Raw genomic sequence first — 21,562 nt, 5'->3', positions numbered from 1 at the left:
TAGAAGAGAATTCAAGAAAGGGCATTCTGAGTGGAAAAGTGCAATTAAAGCACAAAATACGCTTGATAACGAGCAGAAATTATAATAAGAAGCATTTTAGATTTGCGCTTACAAAACGCATCTAGATATTTCTTGTTTATCTTTTTTTCCCTGCGTAAAAAAAAGAAGAATTCTGCATTAACACGGCCCTTAAGTTTAACTTGGTAGTTACCGAAGTAAGTGGCTGAATTAATAAGGTGATGCGGCATCATATGGTGTTAGTATTTGAGTAGTCAAAACCCTTTGGATGAGTTCTGTACAAATGCCACTGCAGCTTGATTTCCTTGAGCTTTTTCTCCTCTCTGTTCTGGGTCTGTCTGCTCCTCCCCATCTTCTATGAGCAGTGCATGCAGGCCCGTTGCCCTAGCAACTCCAGACAGACATAGCGTCTACACAGTACTGTTCTTCCTTCAGACAAGCATAAGTCAAAACTTTGTACATTTGCATAATGTTTTTCGTTCACATTCATTTGTAAATATCCAAACTGACCAAAAATGACATTCGGTAACTCCTACCTCCATATGTATAACTTTATGAGCTGGATTGCCTGACTTTGCAATTAGTTTATTTGCGTTTGCACTCGTTAGCATATTTAGCTAGCAGCCTCCATGGAAATTCGCTATTACTTGTGATAATTTTGCACAATGGTGTTTTTGGTGCCCCCTTGTGTACTAAACCGGTAACACCATAAATCCCGGGATGAGAGAAGGACAGTATGACGATATGGAAATATGCATTCCACCCAACCCTAGCATCTACCATATCACACACTGAATAATGCAACAATACACACACATGTGCGGGCATTTCAATGGTTATTTCCTTGTTCATACACTCATAAGTTTAGCTGTAAGACAAACAGCCAAAAGGGCATAGCTGCTAGCTAGCTTACGTTAGCTAAAATCATTTTCTCAAATAGCAAAAAATTAAAGTTCAAGAACAGTTATCAAAGATTTTGATAACTAACCCAGGATAGAGCACAAGCTGTTTCTAGTGGGAACAAATGAGTCAAAGTGAGCAATAGAAGCAAGGAGGGGGGCAGAGCCAAGCCTGAGCTAGTGAGATCCTATTGGCGCGTTCTAGGATGTATTTGCATATTTCCATTAGGGAACATCTACTCTGAAGTGCACGTGTGCAATAACTCCATTCGCCCTTGCACTCCTTCTAAACAACACAAAAAGTAGTTTACTCTAACATATTATCGTTTTGGGAACAGAAAACTATTGAGAAAATGTTTCATTGATGAGAACATTTGCATAATGTCACTCGCTCCATCTTCTCCCACTGGCGCCACTGGGCTTCCTCTCAATCACCATATTTGGTAGTGAGTGGAAACGCCGATGCTTCACACTTATACATCCTGTGAAATATCTGGCTCATTGTTCTGTGATGTTATCATACAGAGTCATTCATATTATACGGAGCTAGATTGCAAACTAAACAAAATGTCTGCATTATCCTCACATACATAACTTGCAAGCTAAGTTACATTGTCTCACGTCAGATGGCGTCACTCCCCGACGCTTGTCCCTCCACCGTGTAGGCAGAATCAACGCGCTCTCTGATGTAAGACAATGGCTATGTTAGCTAGCTAGTTAGTTGAATGCTAATGTCAGCCAATGATACAATTGCTAGATTGCTTTAGTCACCCAGTGGAACAAACCTAGCTTAATTTCATCAATATCATGCAAATAATTACATAAAAAAAGCTACTTGCAACTGAAAAAGTTGTTAATTCACTATGGAGTTGATGCTTGTGTTCCTGCTCACTTTTGCATTGAAATAAATGACGTGTTCTGATATTCCCTGAAAACTAGAGTCAATTTCAGATTAACCGTCTTTTACTGCAATTTCAAAAAACAAAACAAGTGTCTAATATAAGGAAAATGCCTATACATTTCATCAGTTTCAAAAACATTGCTCTATTACGATTTACAATGCAGGAGTGTTGGGCTGAAAGAGAATTGTGTTTACACTTCCCTGCGTGGAGGGGGGAAACACTCGGGCGAGTGCCGTGAGCGACCTCCGGAGGTAGCATTTGAAATGACTTTTTTTACATTACAATAATGTCTCTTGACAATCGATACCGCTCTAGAATATCTCGAGAAAATCTCCTTAACGCTCGTCAATGTGAAACGCCTGAGGAGACATACTGTACTAATGCTTTTGACTAATATAGGCCCACTGAGCCTACGAATGTGTCAAAATAGTTAAATATTTAGCAATGAGATTGTTCATGTAGTCAAGTGATTTAGCAAGTCATTGCGCTTTCTAATGTTTGAGAAAGAGATGAGCACTAGGAGTGACAAGTTCACCTCACAGCAGAGACAGGGTCTGGAATTTACAGGATGTGGTTGCAGATTCCTAAGGTTATTAATCCCTATCGTACATTACCCACTCATGATAATTTGTTCTCCTGATTTGTGACATTATCACTTCACATTTCCCTCAATCCCGACAGGCATGTGTAATTATCACAACCAGTGACTGTTATGGAGTCAGATGGCTTGTCAATTCTGACAGAAAATGACTGACTCTTCTTATAATGAACAGAAACATTCTAAATATGCCAAATTGAAAAGGTATTCAAGAAGAGAAATGTTGAATTAAAAGACTGACCCATAAAGGCCATTTTAATCATTTAAGAATCAAATTGTATGGTATGCTAATTTAATAACAGATTTTCTGTTCACTGCAAAAGCTGTCATATTTGCTTTGCATCTACGAAGACAATAGCAAGGCATTCAACTGAGCTTCTCCCCATGAAAACCTGTTAGTCAATTATTCATACATCCCTGAATGAAGCATATTACTGTAGCATCCAGTCTGGTCACACAGGACATACAGCTTGGTGACATGTGCACATAGCGTACATACCACTTGTTTCTTATTGGTCTTAAGGATTTTTCTGAAAGGGTAGGCATCCAATGAGAACCTAATGGGAATCACAGTTACAGACAGAAGTGTCAACACTCATCGGCTCACGTACAGTTCCCCCCTGGCTGTGTGCAAAACACTAATGATGATTCCCGTGACTGAGATGCTGTAACAAAACTACATCAACCACTGAAAGGTCACTAAACTAGTATTGTTACAACACCGTGGGAGTCTAACTCATCATATGATGTGACAGAGTCGAGGAATGAGAAAGACAGTCAACCAGCCAGCCAGCCAGGCCTAGTTCTGCTGAAGAACATGAGACAATCTCCAGTCTTAATCTACTATACTACACTGCTTCAGATGCCTTTCATCTCAGAAACAGAAACCACCTTGTGACCATTTCATTCTTTAAATCTATATCCCATCAACAAGAGTGAAAGGTCTAAAGACAAGTCAGCGAGAGAGAATGTGTACTGGTATTCAAAGACATCTCGCAGTGACAAGTTTACGCCAAGTATTGGGCACATTGGATTGAGCTTGATGACACGTCACCCCGTCCAGACTGCTGATTAATAAGAGGTTTATACAGTACAAAGAAACAGGGTATGGAGTCATTTGTAATCACTAACAACACAAACTATATGCCTGAGAAAGCATGGTCTAGTGTAGTCAGCTTAGGAGGACTACCTAAAGAATGCATTTCTTTGGTTATTGGATGTTGAGTAAATATCTGCTAAAGTGAGAGAATGGTTAAATAAATCCATTCATTGTGACACAGAAAAGAGAGCGTTCATGAGGTCAGGTGAATGTCTTTGACACCAGAGGGACCCCCGCCATACTGTCCCCACATTCCTGTCCTCACATGAAAGAATACCGCCTCTGTTTCATTGCTTTCTTCTCAGAGTGAAGTTTGTTTGTCAAGTTTCTATTGGATTAAAGCAGCAATAGACAGAGAAGGGTGAAAGAGAGAAGAGTTTGTATCCTGCTCCCATTGTGACGATCTTAGGCACAGTAAACTAAAACAAAATGGGAGGGAAATGAATTGTGCTTTCACTCCCCTGACCCAGATAAAGGGCCTCTCAGAGTATGTATTCTTTGCCTTGGCCTTAAGTGGAGCTGGTGGCAGTCACAATGCATTCCGATTTGTCTCAGCATGTCCCCATTTAGCTCCCGGACAAACTATGGCATAATTATAAGAGATCGGCTCAAATGGCACAATAATTGGCTCCCTCTTGGCCTCCTGTGATGAAACAAATCATGGTATATTTCAGTGGCCATGGCCTAATAATGGCTTACATTTCAAACATCTACTCCCACTTAACTCTGTTCCTCTGTGTGCTTTCAGAGTTCCTCTCATACATACTTCATCCTTGATGTCCTCTTGCTGCTGAGCTGTGAAGATTTCCATTGCACCCATTAACCTCATCATCAACTCATCCACTGTCGTGTTGCCTTGAAAGAATAGTAAAAAAAAAAAAGACATTTAAGAAATACAATTTTAAAATGCCTTTTGGGATAATTATTATTATTATTTTTTAAATCACAAATACATGACGATTTCAGCATTGTCAGAGGGTCAAAGTAATTTGGTTGAACATATATTAGAGCTCTCCAAGACGTATTTTCAACCAGAATGTGATTGTTCAACCCATTGATATTGTTGAGATTTATGCAGTCATTACCTTGAATAACATTTAAAACTTCATTTGATGTCCTCTTTCCCATGACAATAAGGAGGAGGGGGAACTGATCTGTCTTGTATGTCCGAATCGTCTGTGCCACCACACTGCCAAAGTGCCTCGTGCACATAGTGAGTAGTCTGGGAAAGGAAAAGACGGGACAGACATTTTTTCACATGAACAGCACTTGAATGAACAGCACTTGGTACACCGCTCACAGCAGTAAAGGAAACCTCCACCCAAAAACTCTTTTGGTATTTGTTTCACTCGTCCATTGTTGACCTCCACCCAAAATCTCTTGCTTGTCAGCACTCAAGTTAAGTTATGAAATCATCCATGTACGATGCATTTTGCATCAAATGTTTTGCTTATCAGCACTCAAGTTTTCAAGATATGAAATCATCCCTATACAGGGTTGACTGTGTCAACAATGGACAAATGAAACAAATACCAAAAAGATAGTTTTTGGGTGGAGGTTTCCATTAAGGACTTTAAAACCAATTCTGCCTTATCTTCCAGGAGAGGCCCCTGTCTAAATAAGCCAGGCAGACAAATTAGTATTCCCCACCAGTGGTGATGAATTGATAGGGCAGAGAGGATTTCTTATTCCATTACAAAGACAGAACTTTAAATTAACATTTCACTAGAATGAAAAGGGTAGCAGGCAGGCCCTCGGAGCTCACTGTAAATGTCATAATATTAATGAATCGCTATAGACTGAATGCAAATATAGATTTGCTTTTTCACTCGCCTTTTAATAAGATCCACTTTAATAACTGGCTGGTAAAATAGAGGAGTAATGGAATGGGTGGAGGACGAGGTCAGAGAGGAGAGGGATGGAGTGAGTGGTCTGGGCGTGGCTACTACTTACTAATCATGAATTCAAAGTTGAGAGAGCTAGTTGCATTACTTTTCAAACTGTGCAATGGAACAACGGTGGCTCAATGCTTAACCATGGGAAGCATGAGCACCAATCTCCATCAGCATTCCAGGAGAAACAAGGTCATTTCAACCACAATCCTTAACCCCAACATTACTCTAACCTTAAGTCAACACCAACTAGCTCATGTAGTTGCTTATGAGTTCTGACGATGCGGCTGACTTGTCTTTTGTCCATTCTACTGTGGTTAAGGCGAGGGGTTCTCCCCCTGACACAGTGAAGTTAAGATGATGTCCATGCCCTGCCCTTGTCCCTGCTCTAGAGGGCCCTGAAAAGGCCTAACCATGGCCAGGCCAAAAGAATGGAAAGGGGTAATTCTAACCTGTCACCAAGGACTTGGGAACAATCATCAGGGCCTTCAGAGAAACCCAATCTTAATTCCCTTAAACAACAACCTCCTTTTGTTCCAATCAATCAAACACCCCAGGAGTCAAACCAAAACAGTAAAAACCTGTTTCAAGGAACCAACTATGTAATCGGACACAATACAGCCTTTTTTAAACTTTTTTTTTTTTTTACACCTACCATACAAGCCTAATGCTTGATTTTTTTTACTCCTGAGTTTGTAAACCAAAAGTGAAGAAAATGTTTCTACATATGGTGCACAATATCAAGTACTGACACAGCATCACATATAAAGGATGAAAATTGTGTCTCAGGCTAGGAAGTAAGGATTAGGAGTGTTTTAACGATGCATATTTCCTACAACGGCTGAAGATTGCATGGTGTTTTGGGAAACGCATGTTGACAGAATGTTAGCTAAGTATGTCATTGAGGCTTGTGTCAATACTGATAGAATTTAAATAAAATGCAGCGCTGCTCTCGTATCAGCTCTCTCCAATCAAATTTGACCTTAAAATTAGATTTATTCCACAATATTGACGACAGATCAGCTCCTAGAGATGTCTCAAATATTGTGGTTTATTCTAATGCTAATCCAGATTTGGTACATCATTGCGCACCTTGTTACACATTAAATATATTGAAGATAAAATGACCAACAGTAGCCTAAAATGAGCAAAATAGAACTCAACTGAATTAACATGACATTTTAATATTACTTATTTATAGAGGCGTATGTAGGCTATTTATGCAGTCATCTCAGTTTTTATTTGAAGCATCTTTTCATCCTTCACTTGTTTAACAAATGCAAAAAAAATGGGAACTTTGTATTTGTAGTCACATTAGTTCTGAAGTCATCAGTGGTCACAGAAAGACAGATGAACATCATGATTTTCTGTTTAGCAGATATCGTCGGTGTATAAAGGACAAAAAAGGCACCTACCCAAAAACGCACTTCACTGTTCTATGAGTGGTCTGAGGCAGTGAATACATAACAAGGGTTTTCAAGGGAAACTTCACTAACAATGGTTCTGATATTTACGCTCCTACAAAGGTCCTAAAGAAATTTATTTTTTGGGTGGTTTGGTAGAATTACAGGTTTGAAGGGTGGATTTACATTAGTAAAATATGTCTAGTGACATCTCTTCAACAGCATGTCAAAATCAAATCAAATTTTATTTGTCACGTACACAGGGTTAGCAGATGTTACCTGTGTATCTTGGTGACAAAACTCTAAATCACCTTTACTCCACACAAAGACACCCAAACAAGGCTCTCCCTTGCCTGCAATTTGGCAAATCTTATCATAAATCTATCCTCCTGCTTACAAGCAAAAACCAAAACAGGAAGTACCAGTGACACACTCAATACGGAAGTGGTCCGATGAGGCGAACGCTACACCACAGGATTATTTCGCTAGCACAGACTGGATTCTGCTTCGGGATTCATCTGATAACATTGAGTTGACGACCACAGTCCCCGGCTTCATTAATAAGTTAATTGATGATGCCGTCCCAAAAATGACCGTACGTACATATCGCAACCAGAAGCACTGGATTACAGAAAACATACGCACTGAGCTGAAGGCAAGAGCTTAAACTTTCAAGGAGCGGAACACAAACCTGGACGCTTATAAGAAATCCCACCACGACCTCCGACTAGCCATCAAACAAGCATAGCATCAATAAAGGACTAAGATCGAATCCTACTATGCCAGCTCTAACGCTCGTCGGATGTGGCAGGGCTTGCAAACGATCACAATGTGAAACCAAGCCGAGAGCTGCCCAATGACGAGGGCCTACCAGAGATGAGCTAAACGCCCTCTATGCTCGTTTCTAGGCAGGCAACACTGAAGCATGCATGAGCGCACCAGCTGTTCCGAACAACTGTGCGATCTCACGCTCTGCAGCCAATGCGAGTAAGACCTTTAAATAGGTTAACACACCAACAGCCCCTCCAAGGCTGTCGCAACCCAAAATAAAAACAGATTTTTGTATTGAAAATCATACCTTGGTATACCCTATTAAACGATAGATCGCCCAAGAGTACCTTGGATGTGTTGTGGCCAAAGCAACATTACTGTTTCAAGTGCGAGTGCAGCTATTCGCATACCATAAATGTCATAATGTATAGACAAACAAAATAAGGATAACAATTCAAACTATACAGGAGCTTCTCATCAAAACCATATTGCATATAGTGTTGCACAGTTTCTTAATTAATGCAAAAATTCACAAATGTCTGGATATTTTGAAAGCCTTTCATTTTCAATTTGGCTCACAGAGCAAAAATGCTGTCTTCTAGTATGAAGGTAATTCTTACAGGGACATGTGGTGCCTTTACCTTGTACCACTCAGAGGTATGTGGGGATGGCCACCTAATCATACCCAGCATCCAATTGGCTCATTCATCCCCTCTCCCCTGTAACTATTCCCCAGGTCATTGCTGAAACATAAGGTGATGGCGGTGCATGAATGCCGCAATACTGGGCCTCAGGACCTCTTCACGGAATTTTGCCATCGATAAAATGCAATTGTGTTCGTTGTCCGTAGCTTACAGCCTGCCCATACCATAACCCCACCATGGTGCACTCTGTTCACAACGTTGACATCAGCAAACCGCACAACGCCATACATCTGCCCGGTACAGTTAACCAGGAATCATCCGTGAAGAGCACACTTCTCCAGTGTACCAGTGGCCATCGAAGATGGACATTTGCCCGCTGAAATCTGTTACAACACCGAACTGCAGTCAGGTCAAGACTCTGGTGAGGACGACAAGCATGCAAATGAGCTTCCCCGAGATGGTTTCTGACAGTTTGTGCAGAAATTATTTGGTTGTGCGAACCCACAGTTGAATCAGTTGTCCGGGTGGCTGGACTAAGACGATCCCGCAGGTGAAGAAGCTGGAAGTGGAGGTCCTGGGCTGACACGGTTACATGTGGTCTGCGGTTGTGAGGCCGGTTGGTCGTACGGTCAAATTCTATAAAACGACGTTGGCGGTGGCTTATGGTAGCGAAAGTAACATTAAATTAAATTGTGTTGTGTGACAAAACTGCACATTTTAGAGTGGCCTTTTATTGTAACCAGCACAAGGTGCACGTGTGAAATGACCATGCTGTTTCATCAGTTTCTTGATATGCCACACTTGTCAGGTCGATGGATTATCTTGTCATAGGAGAAATGCTCACTAACAGGGATGTAAACAGATTTGTGCACAACAATGAGAAATAATATTTTTGTGCGTATGGAACATTTCTAGGATCTTTTATTTCAGCTCAAGAAACATGGGACCAACTTTTTACATGCTGCGTTTATATTTTTGTTCTGTGTAGGTGGCGTCGTCAAGGTAGTGTAAAGAGGCTCTAAATCAGCTCACTATCTCCGCACAAAATGTTCATGTTTCCTTGGACTATTAGGTTCACGTCTTTACATCAGTCATGCGTGAGATCTTGAGAGACTGCTGCCACCCCACCCCAGTGAGCAGCCAACAAGCTCTCCAGGTGTGCTTTAGTCAATCACGTGGAATAGGAACCGGACGCTACTCACACAAAACAGACACTTTCTGTGCAGACGTGTTGAATGGAAAATTGAATTTCTCCGGATATTCTCTTGTTTTGAATACACAGAGCTTATGAAAAAGTCGGATGACTGCACGATAACCTTCACTGGTAATGTGTTGAATAATGAGTTCAATTCCATTATTGATCAGTACAGCACCATAAGATGCATTAAAATAGACGAGATGTGGTACGAAAGTGGGCAGTCAAAACACAAAACATAGAATCAAAAGCAAAACAGATTACAAAATGAAAGATGTAGTTTCAGAGTACATTTATTCATAAATATGTTCAATATTTGCTGTGTATGAGGTTCAGTGTCCATGTGGTATTTCAGAGACATTTCCCTTGGGTGACAATTGGCATGTTTTCAGCAGATCTGGCTTTTACCATAATAATTAATAACTAAACTAAGAGGACAGAGGCAACCTAAGTGGATCATTTTACGCTATGAGGCCCTAGAAATTAGGATACCTTCTTAATAGTTAGTCACTGTGACTCGTGCCCATCATCAGTGACTCAGGATTAACCTAAGAGTTTCAAGTGTTAATGTCACAGTGAAATGCCTTTCTTGCAAGCTCCAACCCCAACAGAGCTTACAGAGCAATAATCATTATCAATGTAGCACAAAAAAAATAACATTACGCAGAACAAAAACATACAAGAAATAAAAATAAGAACACGAGAAGTGAGACGCTATTATACAGGGTCAGATCCAATACCATATTTACAATGTGCAGGGATACTGGTGCAGAGATGAGTGCGTGAGAACTTGGGGAAAACAGCTCCAGATGTTGCTTGCCTTTAATCTGCAATAAAAAGGCTCAGCTGGGCGCAAAAAGCAAGAAGCAAAGGGAGAAAGGGTACAGAAAGAGGGAAGGAATATCCTTAAAGGAAATAAAAAAGGAGTGAGGTCAGTGTCTGAGCCTCACCCCCGGTTTTTCGTAAACGCCTCCTACCAGGGGGTGGGCTTAGCCCTGAAGTCTAGTGGAAGGAAAATCTAGGGCCTGCCGCGGAGCAAGAGGTTGCTGCTGTGCCCCAATCAAACCTCCATCTGGCTACCGGCCGGGCCCTCTCCTCCTCCATCCTCCCCACAGCAGACATCACACCTGGGCCGCAACCTCATTCTCCCCCTTGGCTAGGGGAGGAGGAGAGCAAGGCCAGGGAGAGGCCAGCCTGGCTTTGGGGTCAAGAGTGGAAGGCTTGAGAGTGTAGTTGGGTAATGCTAAGCACAAGGAGTCACATACTGGAACAGCCACAGCCTAGGTGGAAAGCAGGAGTTGGAATATGCTGTGAATCAGAAACTAACTGTTGTGAAGTTACGGAGGAGAGATAAAGTTGTTGTCACGTTGATAAGACAACTCCCTCAGACTTGGGTAAATAGATATGGTCTCCCAGGCAACGCAGACTTCATGTGAGCTTCATTTCGAACTGACCCTCCATTGAGGCAGATTAGTGAAGATTGCCCAATTGGGGCCTCATACTGCAAACACAAGTGCTTTTGTTAGCACACATCCCCCTTCCCGATGAAGAGGGGCTTGAGTTAAAGAGAAGGTGGTGCGGAGTTGGCGACTGGGGGCTGAATATTATCCACTTCTCAGATCATCTAATATTCAGTCTGTTCTCCAGTAGTGGATTCCTGAGATGTGATGAGGGCATATACTTAGACATACCTGGCTTTGTTAGCTTCTTTAGTGACATCCCAGGCCCATGTGATGAAGTTCTGGCTCAGATAGGACACTATGGAGTCTGCACACATCATCTGGGAGCAGAAGACGTTGCCGAGCACACTCTCGTCGTTGTGGAGGTAGATTGCCAGCAGTTTTCTCTGTGGAAACGGACAGCAGAGGTATTTCATTAGAGGTGTGAGGATTTAGAAGCCAATGAGTTAATGACCAGCCAGACCCTGAAACAGGGGCTTCACCCAACACAGCACTGGAAAGGGGAGACAAGTGTCCTTGCTCAGAGTCTGGTTATATTATCATTGAAGGGAGAGGTTTTATACAGCTTTCGAACGTCGTTCGACAGGAGACCGCGAGTAAAGAGACTGCTTTCACAGACAAGGCCAAACCAGTCAAACGCAAAACACACAAAATCAAATGAACAGGGAGTAAATAAAACTTCCTTTGAGGCGGCCAATGAGAAAACAAAAACAGACAAAATCACTTTATTTTACACCAAATGCCATTGGCCTTCTCAGGTTAACAGCAGAAGCGGACAATATTGACAATGCTCTAAATCCATGGATAGACACCATATGAGCCACAGATTCTCAAGACTCACTGACAACTCATTAAAAAACAAACACAGCCACAAACAAAAGGTTCTCCTGGATGATGTAGGAAATAAAGCCCTCTAAATTACAGAACACTCACTCAAATGTCCTTCCAACCCCCTATGTTCCTTACAACACTCGAAGGAGCTCATTTCTCAGGAGCTGCTCTATATACCAAAAGCAAAATCCACACAGGCAGAAAAGTGAGGGAAAGTAAAAAGAAAGTTGTGCTATATTGTGGCCTGTGTAGAAAAGGAGTGGGAGAGCACTGCTGTGTTTGCTCAGCGATTAGAGGTTTAGAATAAGCTCCCCGGTTCCTAGCGGGAAGGAGCTTGGGGCTAATTCAGTGGCCCAATTGAACGCCCTGAAAAGATTAAACACTCATGCTGAGAAGACAAGCAAATGCAGCCTTGAGGAGAGTTTTTTTCTTTCTTCTCACAAAAGACGAAATGAGACACGCACACACTCATTATCTTATACATACGTGCACGTAGGCGCATGGACACGCACACACACTCGTCCCTCTGCAACTTATAGAAAGTGCTAAGTCTCTGGAGGACATTTTCACAAACCATAGGTTCAAAAACATACATTCTGTAAAGAAAAGGGAAAAGCCCTCTTCTCTAATAACACCCAATCACAAAGTTCGTTTTACTTAAACGGTCTTCTCTAACTGTTCCCCATCTTCTTTCACGTTTCATCTTTTGTAGTGCATTTCTAAGCAGGGACAAATCGCCTGTAAAACTAAATTACTAGGTTCAACCCGATCTAGAAAGTCACCCAAAAGCCGCTGGTGTGAATCATCCCACCTGTTCACCATACAGACAAGGGGAAGAGGAGGAGAGTGAAGAAGCTTGAGAAAACCGATCTGTTCTGTGAGCCAGACTGTAGTGATTTTCACACAGCACCCTGTCAGTGTTCACTCTGTTCCTCTTCTAGTGTAGACCAGAGCCATGTGAACCAGGTAGCCGTTGGCCAGGAGCTGGCAACCAGAATGGGCTCAGCTCACATACGGCTGCTTTTTTGTGCCCGGCCTGGACCATAAGATTATCTGCAACATGAGTAGGAATTCTCCCACACAGGTGCTCCACTGGGGGCTGAATAGAGTGACAAGATGAAGACCAGTCTGAGAACAAAATGTAGAACCTAACTCATCTTTAACCACGTCACACAGACACAGATTGTTATGAGAATGCAACACGACACCAGTGAGAAAACAGCCATTTGTTTAGTTTTACAAATGAGTTTCTGTAGTATGGGTCATTAGAGGATAAGGTAAAAATACACCTGCCTGATAACTGTGGCCCCTGATAAACACACTACCATATCTCATTTGTGACAGCCAGCCAGTTTATGTACTGTGTTGTGGGAGGACATTTTTAATTATATCCCATGTTGGAGAGTGGAGGAAACGGGTGAAAGTGATCATCCACAGCAGCCTCAAGAAAAGCAAACACTTCAAAATGAAGACCTCAAATTACTGCTCCCCTGACCCCACACACTGAGAACACACATTCAGATCAACGCTTTAACAGATGGTAGGTACATAATTGAACCGATTGAAAACACATGATTTTGTATTAATAGCTATATTTAGTCTAACTACTTCTGAATTTATGTTTTTTTTTAGGCGCAATAACAGGGTCAAAAATGAAGTGAATACAAAGCAATAGCATTCAATTGTAGAATTGCATTAAAATAATAGTCTTTACACAGTTGAAACTAATAGTCTAAATATTCAGCTGGGCTTCAGTTTACCTGACTGGAACTGTTCTAGTAGAAACAAATGAAAATATTAAAAGCCACTAAAATGATCACTTTCACCAGAGCAGGGAGGGATGAATGAAAATATGTTTATCCATTTCCCTACCTGGTATCGATTTCTCCTCTTTCCCCCGCATTGCTCTTTTGCTAAATTACGGGGGATTTAAGAGGATACTTGAGTGTGATAAAACCCTCACCCCGGCACTGCTATGAATTTTGATGCGTGTCTTTGTGCGAGTGAGAGCAGGGTTACTCCGATTAACCACACCGTTAAGGGGATTTAAGAAGAGCCTTGGCAGTGATGGGTGGCCTGTCTGAAGAGCCTTACTGCTGAGCCCCTGGAGGGCTCAGCAGCCCAAAGCATTTTCATTAAGGCTGGATTGAGGCGCATCTCCCCCTCCAGAAACACTTCATCAAATGTAGTGTTTTACTTAGTGATTAGCCCGTCAGCCTTTGAGAAATCTCTCCACGGCCCCCCTTCTCCTGAAATGTGCACCGTTCCAATATCCACTTAATGAACAACTAGTTGCAATGACAAGAAGGGAGCGATTTAGACCAATTTTGTCAAGAGGACGGTGGTGGTGGTTGGGGAGGGGAGGTTTCAGTATAGTTGACACCCAATGGTCACATCAGTGGGAGTCAAATGTGTGTGCGTTTCTCCAGTCTCATCTCCTCCAGGCCTACAGGCAGTGAGCTGGGGGTCAGCTGCATGTGTCCCTTCATATTGGTTTATTTTCATTGACACAATGTACAGTCTCCGGCTGCACCACAGAGAGGATATCCACAGCGAGGGGGCCATATTGCACTGGCTTAGCGAAGAGGATATCAGCTGGGAGACAGGCAAGACGCCAACCGAGCCTCTGCCTCATGGTCTAAAACCCCCCAAACATCTTGCTGTGTTCTCCCATTCTAATAAGACAGTAATCCACACAAGCTGTCAGTTGATACAACCCTCGTTAAAAGGACAAAGCAGAAAAATGAAGAAAAATTGTGGGCTAAAAATAAAGTGGCAGCTGTCGTGAAACACATTTTATGAGCTTTATGAGAGGAATCAAATGGTTGCTCTTTTTGAACAAACACTCCAACTTTTTATTTTAAAAACCATCCAAGCACTTACAAAATAAATAAGCATTGACAATGATCGTATAGTATCATGTCCTGTAAACCTGTAAATCATACTACCGAGGCAGGCTCCTGTATTGTTACTTACATCTCTGGCTTTGCCATAGAAGGCCTCTTGAGATGCAGCCTCCAAAGTCCCAATGAAGAACACTGGATGACATTCTCCATACCTGCAGCAAACACAAAAAGGAGATAGATCAATAAGCAAGAATGCATGAACTTCCACATCTTTTAAGAAGCATAGACCCCTTTTGATACTAACGATAAAACAATACTAAAAACCTACCTTGTGGTAAATTCAGCAGTAAAGTGCAGTAAGGCATCTACTTCATTTTCAGTGTTCTCTGGCACTGCAGAGAGTAAAAAGCATTAGCTTAATAACAGATTGATAAACAATAAATCAAGCTTTTTGAATCGAGTGGCAGCATCACACTCAGTGAGGTACGTACTCAAGGGGGCTTTCCGACAGCCTGTAGAAGTCCCCATTCCGAACATCTCTGATTCGTCCACTCCAAATTCAGATGCATCCTCAAAGTCATCTCCTTCGCTGTCACTTACCATGTGAACATCTGCGCACTGTATAAACACATTCACTTCAGTATTGTTGACCTATCAAAACACAATAGAAAATGTAAAAGAAGGCCAAATAAAGTGTGCGTGTGTGTGTGTGTGTGTGTGTCACTCTCTCTCTCTACCTCTTCTGTGGGCGCCCGGGTGTTGGCTGGTGAGGACCTTCGACACACACCGAGGTGATGGCAGGGGTAGCTGATTCCAGAGGCAGCTAGTGTCATCTGGGGATAGAAATCACTGAGATCAGTAAAAAATATTTACAATAAAAAATATGAATGAACTTAATCTATTCATTCCAATTTTAACCTTTAAAATACACTGAACAAAAATAAAACACATGTAAAGCATTAAAAATAAAAAATAAATACCATAAATATTCCATGCACACAAAAACCTTCTAACTTTTCGCACACATTTGTTTACATCCCTGTTAGTGAACATTTCTCCTTTGCCAAGATGATCCATCCACCTGACATAAAGAAGATGATCATTACACAACATGATCATTACACAGGTGCACCTTGTGCTGGGGACAGAATGCCCTATAAAATGTGCAATTCTGTAACAAAATGTCACAGATTTAACAAGTTGAGGTTGCAATTTGACAGATTTCCTTATATGAACAGTAATTAAGTAAAATCTTTGAAATTGTTGCATGTTGCATTTATACAATACATGACCAAAAGTATGTGGACACCTGCTCGTCAAACGTCTCATTACAAAATCATGACCTGCTATAACAGCCTCCAGGTATCTTTTAAGGCTTTCCACTAGATGTTGGAACATTGCTGTAGGGACATGCTCACATTCAGCCACTAGCGCATTAGTGAGGTCGGACATTGATGTTGGGCGATTAGGACTGGTTTGCAGTCGACGTTCCAATTCATCCATAAGATTTTCGATGGGGTTGAGGACAGGGCTCTGTGAAGGCCAGTCAAGTTCTTCCACACAGATCTCAACAAACCACTATTTAAAAAAACAAATAATGTAAACCTTTAACTAGGCAAGTCGGTTAAGAACAAATTCTTATTTACAATGACGGCCTAACGGAGAACAGTGGGTTAACTGCCTTGTTCAGGGGCAAAATGACAGATTTTTTACCTTGTCAGCTCAGGTTGCTGGATCAAATCCCCTTCGGTTACTGGCCCAATGCTCTAACCTCTAGGCTACCTGCGCCACCAAAAGGCGTTCCCATACCCGGAGTCGAACCCAGAATCATCTAGAAAGTAATTGTATGCTGTAGCATTAAGATTTCCCTTCACTGGAAATAAGGGGCCTAGCCTGAACCACAAAAAACAGCCACAGACCATTATTCCTCCTCCTCCAAACTTTAAAGTTAGCACTGTGTATTCGGGCAGGTAGCGTTCTTCTGGCATCCGCCAAACACAGATTAATCCATTAGAATGCCAGATGGTGGAGCGTGATTCATCACTCCAGAGAATGCGTTTCCACTGCTCCAGAGTCCAATGGTGGCAAGCTTTACACCACTCCAGCCAATGCTTGGCACTGCAAATGGTGATCTTGTGTGCGGCTGCTCGGCCATACAAATCCATTTTCTGAAGCTCCTGACGAACAGTTATTGTACTGATGTTGCTTCCAGAGGCAGTTTGGAACTTGGTAGTGAGATTTTACGAACTGACTTGTTGGAAAGGTGGCATCCTATAACGGTGCCACGATGAAAGTCACTGAGCTCTTCAGTAAGGCCATTTTACTGCAAATGTTGGTCTATGGAGATTGCATGGCCGTGCGCTCAATTTTATACACCTGTCAGCAACGGTTGTGGCTGAAATAGCAGAATCCACTAAGGGGTGTCCTTTATTTTATTTCAGTATAAATATACAGTGGGGTCTGAAATGATTGACAGTTGATAAAGAGGAGCAAAAATGGCTGTATAAAATAAACAATTCAAATACTGAGACAATGCATATAGTATGGGTAACCGTTTGATTAGCTGTTCAGGAATCTTATGGCTTGGGGGTAGAAGCCTCTTGGATCTAGACTTGGCGCTCCGGTACCACTTGCAGTGAGGTAGCAGAGAGAACAGTCTGACTAGGGTGGCTGAAGTCTTTGACAATTGTTAGGGCCTTCCTCGGACACTGCCTGGTATAGAGGTCCTGGATGGCAGTGATGTACTGGGCCGTACGCACTACCCTTTGTAGTGCCTTGCAGTTGGAGGCCAAGCAGTTGCCATACCAGGCAGTGATGCTCTCGCCGGTGCAGCTGAAGAACCTTTTGAGGATCTGAGGACCCATGCAAAGTCTCCTGAAGGGCTTTGTAGTGCCCTCTTCACGACTGTCTTAATGTGTTGGACCATGATAGTTTGTTGGTGATGTGGACACCAAGGAACTTGAAGCTTGACAGCTCCGTCGATGTGAATGGGGATGTACTCGGTGCTCCTTTTTTCCTGTGGTCCACAATCAACTAGGGAGAGGTCGTAATCCAGGCACCACAAGGCCAGGTCTCTGACCTCCTCCCTACCGGCTCTCACATCATCGTCATGATCAGGCCTACCACTGTGATCAGGCCTACCAGATGTGTTTGTTACCTACCCTTACCACCTGGGGGCAGCCCATCAGGAAGTCCAGGATCCAGCTGCAGAGGGAGGTGTTTAGTCCCAGGGTCCTTAGCTTAGTGATAAGCTTTGCGGGCACCATGGTGTTGAAGTCAACTGAAGTCAATGAATAGTATTCTCACGTAGGTGTTCCTTTTGTCCAGGTGGGAAAAGGCAGAGTGGAGTGCAAAAGAGATTGTGTTATCTGTGGCTATGTTGGGGCACTATGCAAATTAGAGTGGGTTTAGGGTTTCTGGGATAATGGTGTTGTGAGCCATGACCAGCCTCAAAGCACTTCATGACTACCAACCTGAGTGCTATGTGGTAGTTATTTAGGCAGGTTACCTTCGCTTTCTTGGGCACAAGGACTACGGTGGCCTGCTTGAAACATGTTGGCATTGCAGACTCAGACAGGGAGAGGTTGAAAATGTCAGTGATGACACCTGCCAGTTGGTCAGCGCATGCTCGGAGTACACGTCCTGGTAATCCGTCTGGCCCCGAGGCCTGGTAAATGTTGACCTGTTTAAAAGGTCTTACATTGGCTGCGGAGAACGTGATCAAAGTCGCTTGGAACAGCTGGTGATCTCATGCATGCTTCACTGTTGCTTACCTTGAAGCGAACATAGACATAATTTAGCTTGTCTGGTAGGCTTGAGTCACTGGGCAGATCGCGGCTATGCTTCCCTTTGTAGTCTAATAGTTTGCAAGCCCTGCCACATCGGACAAGCGCCGGAGCCGGTATAGTATGATTCAACCTTATATTATATACAGTAATTCTTTGGTCATCTTTATCAAGGGTGTTAATTTCAGACCCCACTGAAAGGAGGAGTCAAGGGAGAAGTAGATCCAAGTTCAGCATTCACAGATAAATCATTTAGATTTTCTGATATGATTAGAAGAAAGCAAAGTTTATCCAGCCTGTTATGGGGAATATATATTTAAGGTTTATGGACAACCGAACTATAGACACTGTAAATGTCACCTACCACAGAGGTGGGACTCATTAAAGACGGTCTATACGGCTAGACCAAGGGATAGGGTAGAGGCTAAGGAGAGTGATGGGACCCCAGTACCCATGTGTTGTCCCGATCTAAGAATTTTGACTTCAATACCTAAACCAGGTTTAGTATCACGTTATGCGATACCAAAATGATACCACGGCCACAAAAATAATATTAGCCAAAGTCACAGAATGGCACTTGATCCAGACAGATCTTGAGTTCAGTATCATCAATATTTTGCATCAAGATGCATTATTAATGAATCAATTATACAGTAAATTGACAGTTAGCAAATCTAAAAACATAACAGTAATAATTTATTTAAATGGTAAACTGGGTAAATCAAGATGTAGCAGAGGCCAATTCATAATACAGGTGAATGTATATTCAATAGGAGTATATGCATGCATTGAGTTATTGAGCTTGTTTTGGCTGATTTCATTGGGCTACATTTGGGACTTTATTGTATTGATCAACAACATTTGCATAGAAGAAGCCATCTCGCCCTTCATAAAAATGTGTGCAGTCTAAGACCTATGACATCATTCACACACAGTCAGTTTGAGGCTAGAGCAAAGATTATCTTGACAGAGATGAGGCGGGGAGAGGAAATTAATCAATCACTTTTTGGTGACAATAAGCAATATTTAGTGTTATGGTTTGCATATCACAAACAATAATTCATGTTAGCTTCAGCTGTAAGGTAGCAAGGAAAGTTAGCCTACAAAGCTGGAAGCAACCTGGTATCTTCTTGCAATGTAAACAGGACCGGGTTAAAGCCGGGGCTTACCAGGCCCGAAGCCCCTGGGCCAGGCCCGTGGTAGGACCAAGAGGCAGCACAAAAACCTTATAAAAAAGTCTATATAAACTGTGTATATTATCTATATAAAAATGTGTGCGGTCTCATTAAGACAATGTCATTCACACACAGTCAGTTCAATTCACCTGGTCAGTCTAAGTCAAGGAAAGAGCAGGTGTTAAATGTTTGCACCAGGACAAAAAAAAAATGTTCTACAATTCTACATGCCATGTTGCATTATTTAAGTGTGTTAACTTCTATGCAGCCTACTCCCAGTGCAGTGGTTTCTCAGGACAGGACAGAGCTAGCAGTAAGTGGGGCAGGCACAGTGCGTTATAATAAGGGGAATTCGGTTGCGCTGATTGACTTGATCCGCTCTCAAAATCAGTAGACGACGTGACACACATGACAGAAGTACCAAAAGTAAGAAATTGGAATACCGAATTGTTTTTCGTGTTCAAGTATCAAAAAGGTACAAAAGTTTCAGTATACTGTGCAACACTAGCAGCCACCTTTTTACCTCAGTGTTGCTCACTAACCTGCCCTCCGAGAAAGGTATGAGCACAGCCATAAATCAATACGGCATGTGTTAAAAGGCTTTATTTCATTTTTAAGTATGACAGTCTAAAACAGAAGTGAGCGCATGTAAGGCCGATCTGAATCTGACCACAACGAAAAACCATCACTGACAATATCAAAGAGCATGAATAAAAGCATTGTCACAAACAATCGCTACTCAGCAATACTGTGTATTAATCTGTTCATAAGCAACATTAGCAAACCAAGTCATCACTCATCGACTGTAGTTCATTAATACTGTAAAAAAATGTATTGACCTACTCGTTCACCGCTTGAGAAACGCGTGGCATTAACTGGAGGTTTAAACAGAATGCTGTGATTGACACACTGACAGATAAAAGGGAGAGTCCCTGGCAGTCAACAGCAGGGGGTGGAAATCTTTGCTATTGTCAGGTGCTATAGCCAACAAAGACCAGCTGGGAATTGTTGAATCAGGAGCCAATTCCATGCAACAGCAATTGAGTTTCAAAAGCAGAGTGACTGCTGGAGTTTTCCACATCTCTTTTAAAGTGATTCAGCCAGAAAATAGCATAACCACTCGTCCTCAGTCACCACATGCTTTTCTGGCTTATAAAAACAACATGCCCAAATATCAGAGAGCCATCAGTCATTTGAGAATTTACTGGTAATTACTTCTGGCGCTAGAAATAAGGTTCTCTCTTGACCATTGTACTTCAAATTCCCACTCGCTAAACGGCTAAGCAAAAAACACCAGAAACACAGTATTCCCTTGACAAATAAATCATGAGCAATATCCTGCCGTGGTCCATACCCATTTCCCTGCTGTGCAGCACAGGGCCAGGGGAAGAAGCAGAAAAGCCGTGTAGAAGAAGCAGCCAAAGTCATTCATCTTCTAGTCATGGCCTTCCTATGTGGCCTTGTCAGTATGTGTGGGCCGTGGAACTCACATGGCAGATAGTGTTTGTCTTTCACAACTAATTAAAAGCAAAATGTACATTACAGAAGAGGCCTAGGCTGAGACAACTAAAGAGCACTGGAACACCTAGGTAGAAAACTTAGCATAATTACCTTACATTGTTCATATAACAAAAATCTATCCACACTAATTCTTTAGCGGGTTAAATATCCTTGTATAATCAAATAAAATGTTCTGTCACATGCTTCCTAAACTACAGGTGTAGACTTACAGTGAAACGCTTACTTACAGGTCCTTTTCCAACAATAACGAGTTCAAGATAAAAAATTAAAACAATAAAAAATAAACAGTGACACGAGGAATAAATATACAGTAAATAACAATAACAAGCTATTTACAGGGAGTACCAGTACTGAGTCGATGTGCAGGGGTACAAGGTAATGGAGGTGCCAGGGTAAGCACAATTTTATTTTATTAAATCACATGATTTGTAAACAAGTGTACACTAACAGTGACATGCTTACTTAGAGGCCTTTCCCAACAATGCAGAAAAAAGTAATTAGAGAAATAGAAATGTAATAACAG

General features: G+C 42.0%; 1 protein-coding gene across 2 annotated transcripts in view; it reads right to left on the bottom strand.

Annotated features, from left to right (window-relative positions):
* The window catches only part of LOC135556414 (FAS-associated factor 1-like), an 89,038-nt gene that overhangs the window by 22,664 nt on the left and 44,812 nt on the right, over positions 1-21,562 (bottom strand). Inside the window, exons 9-15 of one of the 2 annotated variants that reach the window (XM_064989607.1) lie at positions 15,296-15,391; positions 15,050-15,209; positions 14,887-14,950; positions 14,689-14,770; positions 11,113-11,267; positions 4,602-4,738; positions 4,283-4,371 (exon numbers count right to left, since the gene is read on the bottom strand). In XM_064989607.1, the coding sequence (XP_064845679.1) occupies positions 4,283-4,371; positions 4,602-4,738; positions 11,113-11,267; positions 14,689-14,770; positions 14,887-14,950; positions 15,050-15,209; positions 15,296-15,391 (783 nt within the window). The remainder of the gene's footprint in view (positions 1-4,282; positions 4,372-4,601; positions 4,739-11,112; positions 11,268-14,688; positions 14,771-14,886; positions 14,951-15,049; positions 15,210-15,295; positions 15,392-21,562) is intronic. The other variant, XM_064989608.1, reaches the window with a different exon arrangement.

This window comes from Oncorhynchus masou, chromosome 15 (genome assembly GCF_036934945.1).
Source record: "Oncorhynchus masou masou isolate Uvic2021 chromosome 15, UVic_Omas_1.1, whole genome shotgun sequence".
In the NCBI taxonomy this organism is placed as follows: Eukaryota; Metazoa; Chordata; class Actinopteri; order Salmoniformes; family Salmonidae; genus Oncorhynchus; species Oncorhynchus masou.
Note: the sequence above shows the minus strand (reverse complement) of the source record. Positions and strands in the feature narration are given on the sequence as shown.